This window comes from Melanostigma gelatinosum, assembly GCF_949748355.1.
Source record: "Melanostigma gelatinosum genome assembly, chromosome: 3".
NCBI lineage: Eukaryota > Metazoa > Chordata > Actinopteri > Perciformes > Zoarcidae > Melanostigma > Melanostigma gelatinosum.
In genome coordinates this window covers 13,156,710-13,170,440 of record NC_136636.1, presented here as the reverse complement: position 1 = coordinate 13,170,440, position 13,731 = coordinate 13,156,710, and the positions used below count along the sequence as shown (strand labels likewise).

The 13,731-nt window shown below is 41.9% G+C and overlaps 1 protein-coding gene across 2 annotated transcripts; it reads right to left on the bottom strand.

Annotated features, from left to right (window-relative positions):
* Positions 1-496: 496 nt before the first annotated feature.
* Positions 497-13,563, bottom strand: b4galnt1b (beta-1,4-N-acetyl-galactosaminyl transferase 1b). 2 transcript variants are annotated; one of them, XM_079265527.1, is made up of 14 exons: positions 13,529-13,563; positions 13,167-13,251; positions 10,624-10,725; positions 10,121-10,219; positions 8,157-8,379; positions 7,884-8,060; positions 6,758-6,864; positions 6,413-6,450; positions 6,145-6,325; positions 4,947-5,039; positions 4,658-4,845; positions 4,431-4,571; positions 3,482-3,719; positions 497-2,820 (listed from the first exon to the last, which is right to left on the bottom strand). In XM_079265527.1, the coding sequence occupies exons 5-14, from the start codon at positions 8,369-8,371 to the stop codon at positions 2,603-2,605; spliced, it is 1,596 nt and encodes a 531-aa protein (XP_079121653.1). In that variant the 5' UTR covers positions 8,372-8,379; positions 10,121-10,219; positions 10,624-10,725; positions 13,167-13,251; positions 13,529-13,563; the 3' UTR covers positions 497-2,602. The 2 variants fall into 2 exon arrangements, with proteins under 2 accessions (XP_079121653.1, XP_079121654.1); XM_079265528.1 differs by lacking the exons at positions 10,121-10,219; positions 13,529-13,563 and having other exon boundaries at positions 13,167-13,491.
* Between the last annotated feature and the right edge of the window lie 168 nt (positions 13,564-13,731).

Sequence of the window (13,731 nt, the reverse complement as noted above, 5' to 3'; positions counted from 1 at the left end):
CAGGGTAGGGAGTGAGGGATGAGGAGGTAAGGAAACATGAGAACACCAGGACACACATGAGAACTCTGTCAAGCTACATATTATGCAAAGTGAACATCTTTTCTTCTACATAGTTGTCCTCAGTCTCATCTGCTTAACTTGGTCATGGAGGCATCAACATGTAATAGAGATGTTAAATTAACAGTGAAAACTCATCATCGCTTAATTTAACATCAGTATTCATAATTACACTTCATGTTTACTTCTCCTGATCTTTACCTCCTATAACAAGGTCCATAGGGGCATCTCAATAAATGAACATGTTATATTATATTATATAAGTGTTAGTTACTGATTGTTTTCGTGTTGGAATACATGTTAAATATTTAACTGCCAAGTAATAATGCGTGTTTGATACATTTTTTTTGCATTAATCATACTGGGATGTTTGCTGAAATTGATAGCATGGCCCTACCTAGAACATTTTCCACCAGCCGCCACTGAAAATGAAAGAGGCTTTTCCACAGACATTTTAATATGTCAACATTTTAACAAAATAAAAAAAATGCTCATAATGCCGTGACCAGATGAATCACACCAGTGTTTTTTGGGTGAAGCAGGCAAGTTAATTGCTGTTCTAACACAATAAAGATTAGTCTAAAAAAAGGTGCTCACCTATAGATCTGTCGACAGTTAGAAATCTTAGTATGAGACACGTTTTTGAACATACATTACACAAGAGCCTTTTATAACACTGTCACTGATGTAGTTTCAATCTGACCCTTATTCACAGAGCTAACGTCACATTCTGGTGGAGATAAAGAAAAATCGAACGAAACATCACACAAGTGGTTCAAAAATATTCTTCTCGAGATTAAAAAGAAAAAAAACATCAGCTGATGAATCTCTAGCACCTCTTTGCTAATAAATACATTTTAAAAACAAATTTGACTCATTAGGAAAAGAAAGAGTGATACAAGGGTGCCACCTGAAAGTCATAAAACGAAAGTTACGAATGCAACTACGGTTCTATGAATCCTGGATGTAGGTTGGGCTGGATTCAACTGCCCTGAAAGGGGGAGGTCGACCACACCCGTCAGGTGTTCCGCCTCGGCGAGCCTAGCAGCCCTTACGGCTCGAGGCATGATGCCACAGTTCATGCATGGGTTCTCAGAGAGGCCTTCCCTCAGATGCTCGAGGCCAAGGCAAGAGGGGCAGAGGTCATGGCCATCATCAGGCTGTAGAGGAGCCATACAGGTCCTACAGCCGGGAAAGTCAAACATGGCCGACTCATAGGTCAGTCTGAGCGGGACACTCTGCTGAATGTTTGTGAGAACAGGCAGGGGACAGTCAGTGAGAGGGGAGCGAGGACACTCTTCACTAGGATAGTTGCTGCAGATATTGGTGTCCCACCAGTTAGCTTGAGCGAGAGCACTCTGCTACTGTGAAAAACGGACAAAAAAGAACACAGTCCTTACAGTGAGAGGGGAGCAGGGACACTCTTCACTTGGACAGTTGCTGTAACTCTTGGTGTGCTACCAGTTAGCCTGAGCGAGGGCACTCTGCTAACTGTGATATCCGTAATGTTTACAAACAATCAATGGACACAATCCGAGTATTAGCTTAGTCTAGTTAGCCGGAGTGAGAACGCTCTGCTAACTGTGATAGCCTTTTAAGGAATCAATGGGCACAATGTCAACGTCGATCTAGTATAACTAGCATCTCCCAAGTTAGCTTGAGCGGGAACACTCTGCTCACTGTGAAGGGCGGCCCGACAGCGTAACTCTACGCTCACGTTAGCACGCCACTCGATTAGCTAGAGCGGAAGCGCTCTGCAAACCGAGGAAAGCTTATAGACGACGGGGGTCATCCGAGGTCACAGGTGACTTTGTTGATATAAATATTCGACCTGCGCATGCGCGAGACGGAAGATATCCAGTGTTAAGCACTGCCTCTGACGGTCAGTAAGGATGAAATAGAACAACAGCATCATCACTTCAGGCATGAATGTCAGTCTTTGAACACGTTCTTCATGTGGCATTGGTGAATAGAATACCTACGGTATGCTCTGTGTCGACAGGATTGTCACTTTCTGAGAAGTGTCTTCTTGTCCTCATTCTCAGGTCCTCAGACATCGCTATTGCTTCTCCAAGCTCAGTCTTTGATTTGAGATAGTGCATATTGTAGGAGGCCAAATGTACCTCTGCTCGCATTAGCCTAGAATGACAATGAAGTGACTCAGACTGGAAAGATGCTACTTGTTGTTTTTTCCAATTTCCAGTATCTGTGCGAGAACAACTTGAGGATGTATAGCCAGATATGGTTGAACGAAAAGAAAGTCTTCAATTAATCACGGTGATGCTGTGATTTAACCGGGTCTGTGTCAACAAGATGATACATTTGTTACTACAGATGATTCTCTAAGCCTGGATTTTCATATTCTTGGTGCGAGGACCTTTTAGCACTGACAGAACTAACATGCTAAAACAGCAACTTTTTTCGCATAAAGAAAAGGCAAACCAAAGTGTATGTCTGAAGGCTTATCTGAAGGGACGTGGCGGAGGAGAACTTATTTGGCAACTCGGGAAGAGCAGAGGAACCCTCAGGGTAAAGAGGAGGGGAGCTAATTATGAGTCAAACACTGAAATCGGTTCTTGAAGAACAGGAGGCCGTTTTTCGTGTGTGTGGCGTCAGAAGAGGCCGGCGGGTAACGAAACTTGGCGTAAGTCTTGTCACTCTCTGATTGGCTGACCCAGGGAAGTCTGATTTTGGTTGCATGATTGACAATGACATCGTCACAGGAGCCCACGTGGAGAGATCCCAATCCATCGATGAAAAACTCTGCAAAACAAACGCAAACTAAATGTTAGTCGAGTAGCCTGATTAACTTCTAAACATCTCTCTCAGTGGGCCAGTCAATAAAGGTTTCACATGGATACTTAACAAAGATACCAGATATGAAATTTATAGGACATATATAGAATAAAAAAAAGTTGGAAACTGGATATTAGGGGACTCAATTAAAAATTGAATTCAATTAGATTTAAAGCGTGCATTTAATTGAATCATAGCAGAGCACTGATTCTGGTATGTTGGCATGTGCTGACAAGAACATTTTACAGTATAATCTCTCTGGAACAATTATGATACTATCTTTATAACTGAAATGAGATATGAATCTTTGAATCAATTTACTTAAAACAGTTTTTACACCGATTATGCTGCTGAGTCTAATGGTTTTTCATCCGTGCCTTTTTCAGATACAAAGTGAAGCCTATACTGCAGACCATACTTTTGATGGAACAAGTTATTAATCTCTCTTCTTCTCTTGTATGTGCCAAGTAAACATTGAGTATGTAATCAACGCTAAGTAAACATGGAGTAGGTACACACTGAATCAGCAACAAATTGAATATTGTCAAAGATGTTGGTATATAGCCATTTCACTGCTCCCATCTGAACTGTATGGTTGATGTGAAAATGAAACTTTCACTGTACTCACCCAGGTGAGCTACCCTGGCGAGGCGCGGGTCAAAGCCGACCTGCTGGACTTTGTCGGTGCGAGCCAGGAAGAAGTTAATGACTCCATCAGTCACAACACAGTTGGGGAAGCCTTGGATGACGTGATGAAATCCTCTCCTCATGTGTAAACAGTCACCATCCTCCTCCCCTGACTCAATGGAGATGGTCTGTCTGTAGGTGGCAGTGTAACCCGTGGCCTCCCGCACAGCACCCCCTACCTGGACACACACACACGCACGCACGCACGCACGCACGCACGCACGCACGCACGCACGCACGCACGCACGCACGCACGCACGCACGCACGCACGCACGCACGCACGCACGCACGCACGCACGCACGCACGCACGCACGCACGCACGCACGCACGCACGCACGCACGCACGCACGCACGCACGCACGCACGCACGCACGCACGCACGCACGCACGCACGCACGCACGCACGCACGCACGCACGCACGCACGCACGCACGCACGCACGCACGCACGCACGCACGCACGCACGCACGCACGCACGCACGCACACACACACACACACACACACACACACACACACACACACACACACACACACACACACACACACACACACACACACACACACACACACACACACACACACACACACACACACACACACACACACACACACACACACACACACACACACACACACACACACACACACACACACAATATATATGTATATATTAATATATATGTTGTATAAATATTTTTTTATCTATTTGCACTGTATTCACTTTATATATGTATATGTTGGACTGGAGAGAAACGTCTTTTCAACTCCTCTGTATGTTCGGTACATATTGTGGAATTGACAATAAAGCTAACTTTGAACTTTGACGTCACTGAGAGCAAAAACACCAGACTGTCCTAGCCATTTAAAAGAAACAGTTTATCCCGCACCAGATCCAGAGTGGTTCTCTCTAAAACGTCCACCAGTTTCTCCAGCTTGGTGTTGGCTGTGAAGATGAAGTCATCGTCCACCCACAGCACGTACTTTGTGGTCACCTGAGAGACGGCCAGGTTTCGTCCAGCAAACCAACCCTATGACACATGAAGCAGAGCTGGAATACCAAAGAGTATCAATGGGAAATCTAAAGTCTTGAGTATGAACTTGGCACTTCTCCTACCTTTCCAAAAGGCATGATGTAATGTTCGATGTAAGGCCCAGAAATGGTTTGGGGGATTTCGCTGTCATCAGCTATTACTATGGTGACGGTAGGGTACCACCTTCTCACGCTGTCGATAAGATCTTGAAGCTTATCGTACCGCAGGAAAGTCTTTGTAGCTATTGTAACGAGGGCACTGACATTGTACTCTGCAGAGAAGGAAGATCAAACAGAGGAAAGGTAGCTTATTGTCTTTTTAGGCTTACTGTTCAGTGGTTAAAAAATGGCATGATTAATGCTGTTGATTTACCTCCTTTGGATCCTGTATTGTACAGTTTGGGTGTTACACCGTGACGAATCTTGATACTGAAGCTGGCTTGATGCCCCTCTGTCTCAAACTGCACTAAAATACACAACACAGGCAACTTTTAATGCATTTGAATAGTATAATAAGATCCAGCTGTGACGGATGGCTGCACATATGTTGATTGATATGCTGTTTGGAGTAAGCCATCTACTTTACATGCAGTACTGCACATGTACTGAATGTCATATTTTTGAACAATCCACTAAAGATTAATACTGAAGTTAACACCTGCCATATCAGGGTAACAGGTAGACAGATAATTCAGGGAGGTAAATGTGGTCTTTGGTCATGGTCTGTCCTCAGGCTTTGTCCTTGCACCATTGTTAATTCTGCATTGAAGCTAAACACAAAGAAACCTCTGCAAATATTTCCTACTGCCTGGATTGTCATTTCTATTTGCTGACCAACTGCCAGTGTGGAGCCATTAAAAGGAAAGAGGACAGACGGGTAACAATAATTAAATAACAATAAAACACCACATATCACGCAGGCAGGGAACGACAATAGTGAGAACAGAGAGGCAGAACGTGACAATCGACTCTCATGTCTGTCCGGTCAATATAAAGCTACAGCTAGCAGCCGGTTAGCTTAGCTTTGTAAAAACACTGGGAACAGCTAGCCTGGCTCTGTTGAAAGGTAACAAAATGCACCTCCAAATCTAAAAAATGAACACGTTATAACTTGTTTATTCCGTATGAAAACTTAAATGTAAAAGGAATCATTTATTTTCAGGGCTCAGTAACTTCATGGAGTCTCCACTGGATGTTAGGCAACTGCTCAGAGCCACAACATACTCAGACACAAACCTCCCCATAAAGACACTAATTATTGTTTTTACCCTATTATTTTGATTATACAAACAAGATATAATGTGTTCATTTCTTAGCTTTAGATATGCTGACAGGTAGATTTGTTTTACCTTTGGACAGAGCTACTGTATCTAGAGTTTCCCCGTCTTTATGCTGAGCTAACCAGCTGCAGCTTTATATTCACTATACAGACATGATAATGGTGCAACCTTCTCATTTCGCTCTTTTTGTTCGTTACGAAATGTATTTTTCTCCAGTGTCCCCACTAACTTTTTAAAAGATAAGAAAATGAAAAAGTCCAGAGAAACGGTAATGTTTGTGTGAGGCCTCACCTGTGTCGGCTGTGCTGGGGTGGAACAGTGTGTTTGTGTAGGTGACAAACTGCAGCTGTCGGTTCAGGTTTGGCAGCAGGCTGCTCGACAGAGTCATGCGCATCTCGCCATCACCTTTGATTTTCACACCGTCCACCTCTGCTGCCACGTTTAGCGTTCCCAGCGCGGCAGTTATGTTTATCTGCGGCGAGATGGAAAGAAATCTAGGTGTGATAAAGCTCCCAGCAGATGTCTCTAAAAGTAAAGACAGACATAATGAAATACTTACTGAGTAGTGGTCTCTGGGAAGGTTGTGTAAGGCCAAGCCTGAAAGCATATCATGACGAAATGAGTCGCTGTTTTCTGATTATTTGTGCTAAACACATAGTTAAAATGCTCTTTATGTCATGCAGATCAGTGATATCTAGTGTGCTTTTTGTACACCAGACTGCTACGGTAGAAGTCACTGCCAGCTCTAAGTCAGTTCAAGAAGTAGCTTGATAATTTATTAGCTGTATGCCTCAATTAAATCATCGAATCCAATACAGCAACACAAACCAGTTCAAACGTGTTGGACATCAATCTAATTCAACAAGTATATTGTCGTTGTGTCCAGCTCTATCTGAAGTCTTACCTGGGATGATGATTGTTCTCAAAGGTCGTACCTCCACCCCTTGCGTTGGATACTGTAAGGGATTGTTAGCCTCTGCAATGATGAGAACATCTGCAGGCGTCTGTGTCCTGAGGGGCGGAAATCCACATCAGGAAGATGCATACACACTATATAAATCCACAAGCATGGACAGGAATAGACTACATGGACAAATTGAGTTTTGCTCCTTGAAAACACAAAGAGCAGAGGTAATTCAATAGCAGCTGTTGATAAAAGACATTGCAACCTTGTGATTATATTCTCGGCTGAAAAAGAAGATCTTGAAGATAAACCTTATCATAAGATTTTTCTATTTTGATCTCCTTCATAGTTTATTGTTGTTCTGGATCAGTTAATGATGGAATAATGAATCCTCAGTGGTACCAAACTGTAAATAGTGAAGGTTTGAGACAGTTGATAAGAGGGCACCGATGACTTTCTCCATGTCAGAGAGAGAGAGAGACAGAAAGGTTGTGACCTAAAGATAGATTTTGTCAAATAAAGCAACATGTGCTCACGAAATGGAAAAGAAAAAATACCATCCCCTCTATTGGTTGGGAGGAATGACTGAAATAGCCAGTTATGAACAATTAATCATCACGATAAGTGTCTGATTGCAATGTGATAAATGGTGTTGTGATGGTGGCACAAGCTTTGCTACTGTATGTAAGTGATAGAAATGTGTTGGGTCACGTCAATTTATGACTTGTGAATGATCATAACTATATCAACATAAGAAGATGATATTTACCCAAATAGGTGTTAATAGTATATTTGAAGGATGATCACATTTAGATGTGAATGGTAGCAATAAAAAGTGATGTGTGCGTTATATGTCACTGCTGTTGGATGTGTGAATAGCAGCTATATGTACAGTAATAATTGCCCTTACTGTTAATATCATTTTTATTTAGGATTCATAATTATACTTAATATGTAACCTATACTATGCGAGTGATAGCAATATGGGTAATGCCAATGCTTATTTTTTATATTATTTTATCTTCCTGTTTTATTAGTTGTGTTGTTGTTTTTTAAGCTAAAATACAGCTGATGCTTCATTAATTGTTTAAGATGTAAAGATGCCATTGCGTCATTATCTGCTTACCTCGTCTGGAAACTATTGTACTCTTTGGCCCGTCTCCTCTTCATTTCCTCCAGCTCGGAGGCCTCAAAGGCGGTGTGCAGCGGGTGAGCCGACACCCGCGGGAACAAGATTTGGGCGAAGGGCAGGTTTACTCCTCCACTCTCACCCTCACAAACGCATCCGTTTCGTGCCAACAAGCTGGACGAATCATTGGAGACACGAGCATGTGAGGAAATCAGGCTTTAGCTGAGCTCTGTTGTGCTGAGGAGTTTATAGATGGAATAAAGTAATTACCTTGCCACATTCTCCCTCACGTCAAAGGCGATGTTTCCCAATCGGTGGTCTGGTTCTGGGAGCCTCTCCTCCAGATGCCTCTCTTCAATTGGCCCCGGTCGCTGCCACACGTCCACGGTGGTGTAGGCCCGAGTGGGCCACGAATGGAGGAGAGCGAGTACCAGAACCACAGACACCAGGATGGCGAGCAACACCGTCTTCCTCAGGGAGCGCATCCTGAAACCTGATGTAGACATATGCATGTTCAAAGACTGCTCGTTAATTATTCCCCTGTCCACACTTACCGTAAAGAGATCCAATTTTAAGTTTACCTAAAGCTAGCCAAAGTAGCAAAGGTCAGCCAAAACAAGAGAACGTCTTCCAAAATCACAGTCAATTTACTTTTTGATAAGTCTCAAGCTCATTGTGCTGCATTTACTTGTATGAAGGGTGCTATACAACTGAAGTTTATTCTTTTTATTTTCAGTGTTACAATCCCTCTACAGCAGCTCAGCACACAGACACTCTGTCTTGTGAAAACAGAAAGAAGAAAGACTGGCTTTTGTTCCCACGTCATAAATATGAGCAGTATGAAAGACAGTTCTGGCTCCAGAGCTGCGAGGCATTCTTAATACTCCATGTGGTTACATTTATGGCGGAGCTACTTCGTGGTGCACATGGAAGCAATTATTTAAAAAAAAACTGGACTCTAGATTGTTGCTACATATCTATGTTGCTTTGTGTGGTGTCAGAACAACAACATACAATCAGCAATGTGCTCCCCAACAAACACAGGAGAGAAGCGGGTTGTCTTGCTCAAGCTAGACCATGATTATCTAATCTGACAAAGCACCAAATGTCTGAAGATATTTTCTGTTTTTCAATTGCAGAAACACGACCATCTGGCCTGTGCCTTTTCAAGTTACTCCACAATTACCAGACTTCAATCTTTTTGAGTTCAGTGAGCCAAAAGGAGTCAGATATGCCAGCAAAATCACACGGCCACCATCACTCGAATATTGTCAAAAAAAACAACTTTCTTTTGCTTTTTCAGCTGTGAAAGGATGTTAGGATGGCGCAGAGAAATTACAGGCCATAAAAAGACCTTCAGGAAGCATGGTCTGGGCATCTGATGCTACGCCACAGAATGTTTTAAGAATAGTCACGGACTTCTCAGACCCTTTAAGCAAACTTTTAGTAAAAATAACAAAGACTGGAAACAGGGGGAAACCGCTATCAATGTATCATTTTTGCACTTTTTGTACAGAATTACCAGACAAGATATAACATGTTAATGAGTGACCTTTAGAGGTGCTGCGAGGAAGATTTTGTTACCATCGGGCACAGCCAAGCCAGAGCCATCTGTCTCCCTGTTTCCAGTCACGACAGATGTATCTAACGCAAGAAAGCGTGGATTTCCCTAAATGTTGAACTGTTGCTTTAAGAAAATATTTAATGTGGTAGCTGTAATCATCTCCTCACTAACAAACTGATTCTCATCATTATGGTCTATAAGAGGAAACGCTTGATCGGATGTATCAATCATCAGCCTTTATGCTTTTTTCATTTTTTAATATCTTATTTCCGCATCTGTGCTTCTACCACAGGAAGTGTAAACCGACCGGGGCCGTGATAAAGTGTTGACGATTTACACTGCATAATCCAAAATGATAAGGTGACAGCTGTGACAGCTGTTTAGTTTTTATTCAGCTGTGTAAGGATTACAGATACTAGAACCCAAAAGCACAACTCTGAGACAAGATTCAGGTATAGGTTTCTTTACTTGGTAAAGGCAGGGTCAACACCGGGAGGTCAGTCCTAACAGGCAAACAAATCAAAGGGTCATGCAAAAACCCAAGGTCGAGAAAACAGGCAGACAGGGTCGGAACAGGCAGATCAGAATAGTACGATATATAACACTGGAGCGCTTGGCAGAGACACACAAGACAATCTGGCAGGGAACAAGTACAAGTGAGGGGACCTACGTAAATAGTGAGGGCTAATGAGGGAATGGGCTGCAGGTGAGATGGGCGTGGAGGACAAGGTGAGGGGAATGAGAGATGATTGGGTGTAAATGGTAGGATCTGAAATGACAGGAGAGTTAGTCAAATAAGCAGACAGGATGAAAACAAACTAATATGAAGGGGAATTCGTGACAAAAGGAATAAGGGGAGCCTTTATTACGACCTTTCAATAAATACTTCTGTTTGTTTTGCTGTGACATAAAAGGGATGACAATGTAAATTCAGAAGGATTCTGCATTAAGCCTCCTCCATTCATGACCAAAATGTCTCTGTGCACACTGTCTATATGAAATTGCTGTTTGAGGCTACAAGCTACTGCAAACACCTAAAATAAGTGGTCAAAAATTGTATTTGTATATGATTTGTGGAATTAAAATCTTGAATACAATTATACAATTAGCACATTGACTTCTCTTCATTACCAGCACTGCATCCGTGTTTAATAATAAGTAAGAAAAGTTTACCCAGCTGCCTCTATCCAGTCAGTGAAAGGGTGTCCTCTGTAGGCACCTGCATCTCCAGAAACCATGTAGACATTCACAGAAATGAGTTAACACTTTCCCCATCTGGAAACAAAAAGAAATAAGCCACATGAATTATTAAAATATAGGGTAAAAAAGCATCACAACACCACAGACTTCCTCCCAAAGAAATATAAATCATATGAAAATCTGCACAAAGTAATTGCATCATTACATAAAAACACTATCTCGGTATGAGCACTTTATGAATGATATTATAGATGAAGACCAGACAGGCTTCAGTAAGGGGCGCCAAACCCAAGATAACATAAGGAGAATCCTACATATATTTTAACATATTAACCATAAAAATATCAATACGTCTTGATGCAGAAAAGGCATTTGAACCAGAAACCGTTTATTGTCAATGCATGTTGCACATACAAGGAAGTTGTCATGTCGGGTGGTGGGGTGGTGCATAACATTAAACAATCAACACAGTGCAAGAAATAGATAGATAAATAGTGGAGTCAGGACTGTCCCATTGTCTTCCAAATCTACAGTAGAACTCGTTCAGCTTGATAAAGGTCGGAAACGAAGAACACGTCATTGGGCTTTTTGCAGATGACGTGATCTGTTATTTAGAGGACCCTGACACATGTTCCTGTATTAATCAACCACCTTGAGACGTTCGGCTTTTACTATATAAACTGAACTTGTCAAAAACAGAGATTTTAACACTGAATTACAAACCATCCAAAACCTATACAACAAACACTTAACTTAAATTGGAGTTCCAAAAGAACGATATATCTCAGGGTTACTATAACAAAAAGTATTGATGATCTATATATAGCCAACTATATTAAAGTGGATCAGGACATTTGGGATTAGGTGGGCTGTTCTTCCACGACATCTTAGTTCACGGAGACACTATCAAAGTGAGCATACTTCCAAGACTCCTCTATTTATTTCAGTCACTACCAATCGAGATCCCTGAGAAACAAGCCTGGGAAGAAGTTATTTCGAGGTACATAATAAACATAAAGGGGTCATGTCATTACCAAACCGTAGGGCATATTCCCATGCATGCAGCTCAAATTAGACCAGTCATTTTTTTAGGGAAATCTCCATACGGTTATCGCCAACGTTCTGGGCTATGATATACCTAAGTCATGTATGTTTCTCCACTTTGGTAATATGACAGCAGACACGAATTTAGCTTCATTGTAGTAAGAGAAAACAATCAATGTGGGCCTGTGCACTTAAACATCTCTCAGAGGAAATGGTTCGCCATGTGTTCATTTTAAAAGCACTTACTCTATACACTTCATAACACATTCACAAACGCACTAGTTTCACTCCCTTCACAGGTGTAGACTTAAACATTGTCTCCAAATCAGATGAAAATAGATATTGAGTACACAAGAACTTAGGTCTTACAACTGAAACGTTAATCTACTAACGGGATTGTATTAATTTCACAACCAGGCATTTCAGAATTATTTTGGTTGTCTAGATAAACTGTATGCCACAGTAGACGAATATGTTTCAAAGCATGAAAAATATAAAACCACACAAATCCACAATTATGCATCACAGAACACAGAACTCTTTGAATATGCAGATTTTGACAACAATATAGTGGTCAAAAACTATTTAATAACGCATTTTTGTAAAACTATGACATGATATGATCATATCACCAAGATCAGACGATAATATCGAGTTATTGCTAAAGCTATAACATAATGTACTACAAAACTAAGAATATGACAAACTGGAAGCACAGGAAGGAATTCTTGAGTATCATCATCAATCTGTTGTTGTTTTTTACATTAATACCTTGTGCTATAGCCATAGCTGTGATGGTGAAACCATCCTTAGACGTACAGTAACCAAGATAGAGTAGGTCAACAGAGAGAAGAGATGACCTGAAGTCATGTGGAAATGTCTACGGGCCAATCAGAATGAAACTCTATTAGCTGTGCTGCTGTTTTTAATGACCTAAAAAGGAGCACGTGAGAAGGTAAGGAGAGCTGTGGACATGATTTATAAACAGCTCTGTGGGTGGGTATGCGTGGCAGATGTCTCATCCAGATTCTGAATATGAAATATTCGTATTCAGCATCAACAACGCCTGCATCGTTAAACACAAGATACATATCCCAGTAATGTAATCATCTGTCCAGCGAGCATAAATAGCTGCAGATAAAATAGTCTACGATCTCTCAGAGAGGCCTATATATTAGCCTTCCTTGTAGCTATAAAATAGCAGGGAGAAAAATCATGCACTCAAAGCTTGATTGGATTAGGCCTGCATGCCTTACATGCTGAGTCACATCTCCAAAACGAGGTTCTATTGCATTCAGGCATTTTATCGACAATTTTCTGGCTCCGAAATTCTTTTCTTTACATGTTCTGGCTGGTCGAGAAACCGTCAAACGTTCACCCAGACCTAGAGATACCGACATAAATACCGTGCAGAAAACAGATTCATAGGCCTATTAATATTCCAATGCAAGTCAGAAGAAAGGGGACCTCACCTCAGTTCGAAGACGCAGTGTACAGGCTGTTTCACCTCCCGCCTGCACGGAGGTTGTCCCTCTTATAAATGTGTTCCTCTGTGGTCTTGTAAATGAGATTAGATGTGGAAAAATGGAGCGGAAAGGAGAAAAACAGGCGACCGCACATTACAACACTGCAGGATGTGGACGGACGCTCCCCTTGCAGCAGCGGAGCGCAAACCGCACCTCAACACAACACTCAGCGGTCAATCAGTGGAGCAGCGGCATCATGGAGCATAACACATACAACACACTAAATACATGAACTATAGCACGGTTCCTGAAAATGCATGCATGCCATTGAGCAAATATGTTCCAACAACGACCTGGTCATTACTCACCAATAATGCGTTTGTGTGTGTGTGTATGTGCGTGTAGATGGGTGGGTGTGTCCCTGTGTCTGGTTTTACGTGTGGGAACATGTGAGAGCATTTTTAAAGGTGTGTTTAACGGTCTGTCTCCATACTGGCTATATCATGCAAATTCAGGAATCAATTTAGACACAGGTAGCTATACCACACAGCGGGAGTTCACATTTCAGGCT

What these genes read in the sequence shown, in the direction of transcription:
- b4galnt1b (XM_079265527.1), bottom strand. Translation starts at nt 8,371, where the DNA reads ATGCGCTCCCTGAGGAAGACGGTGTTGCTCGCCATCCTGGTGTCTGTG. An exon ending in CCCCAGCACAGCCGACACAG is followed by an intron (nt 5,040 to 6,144) that starts GTGAGGCCTCAC and finishes TGTGTATTTTAG; the next exon opens with TGCAGTTTGAGACAGAGGGG. An exon ending in CGCCAGGGTAGCTCACCTGG is followed by an intron (nt 2,821 to 3,481) that starts GTGAGTACAGTG and finishes TTTGTTTTGCAG; the next exon opens with AGTTTTTCATCGATGGATTG.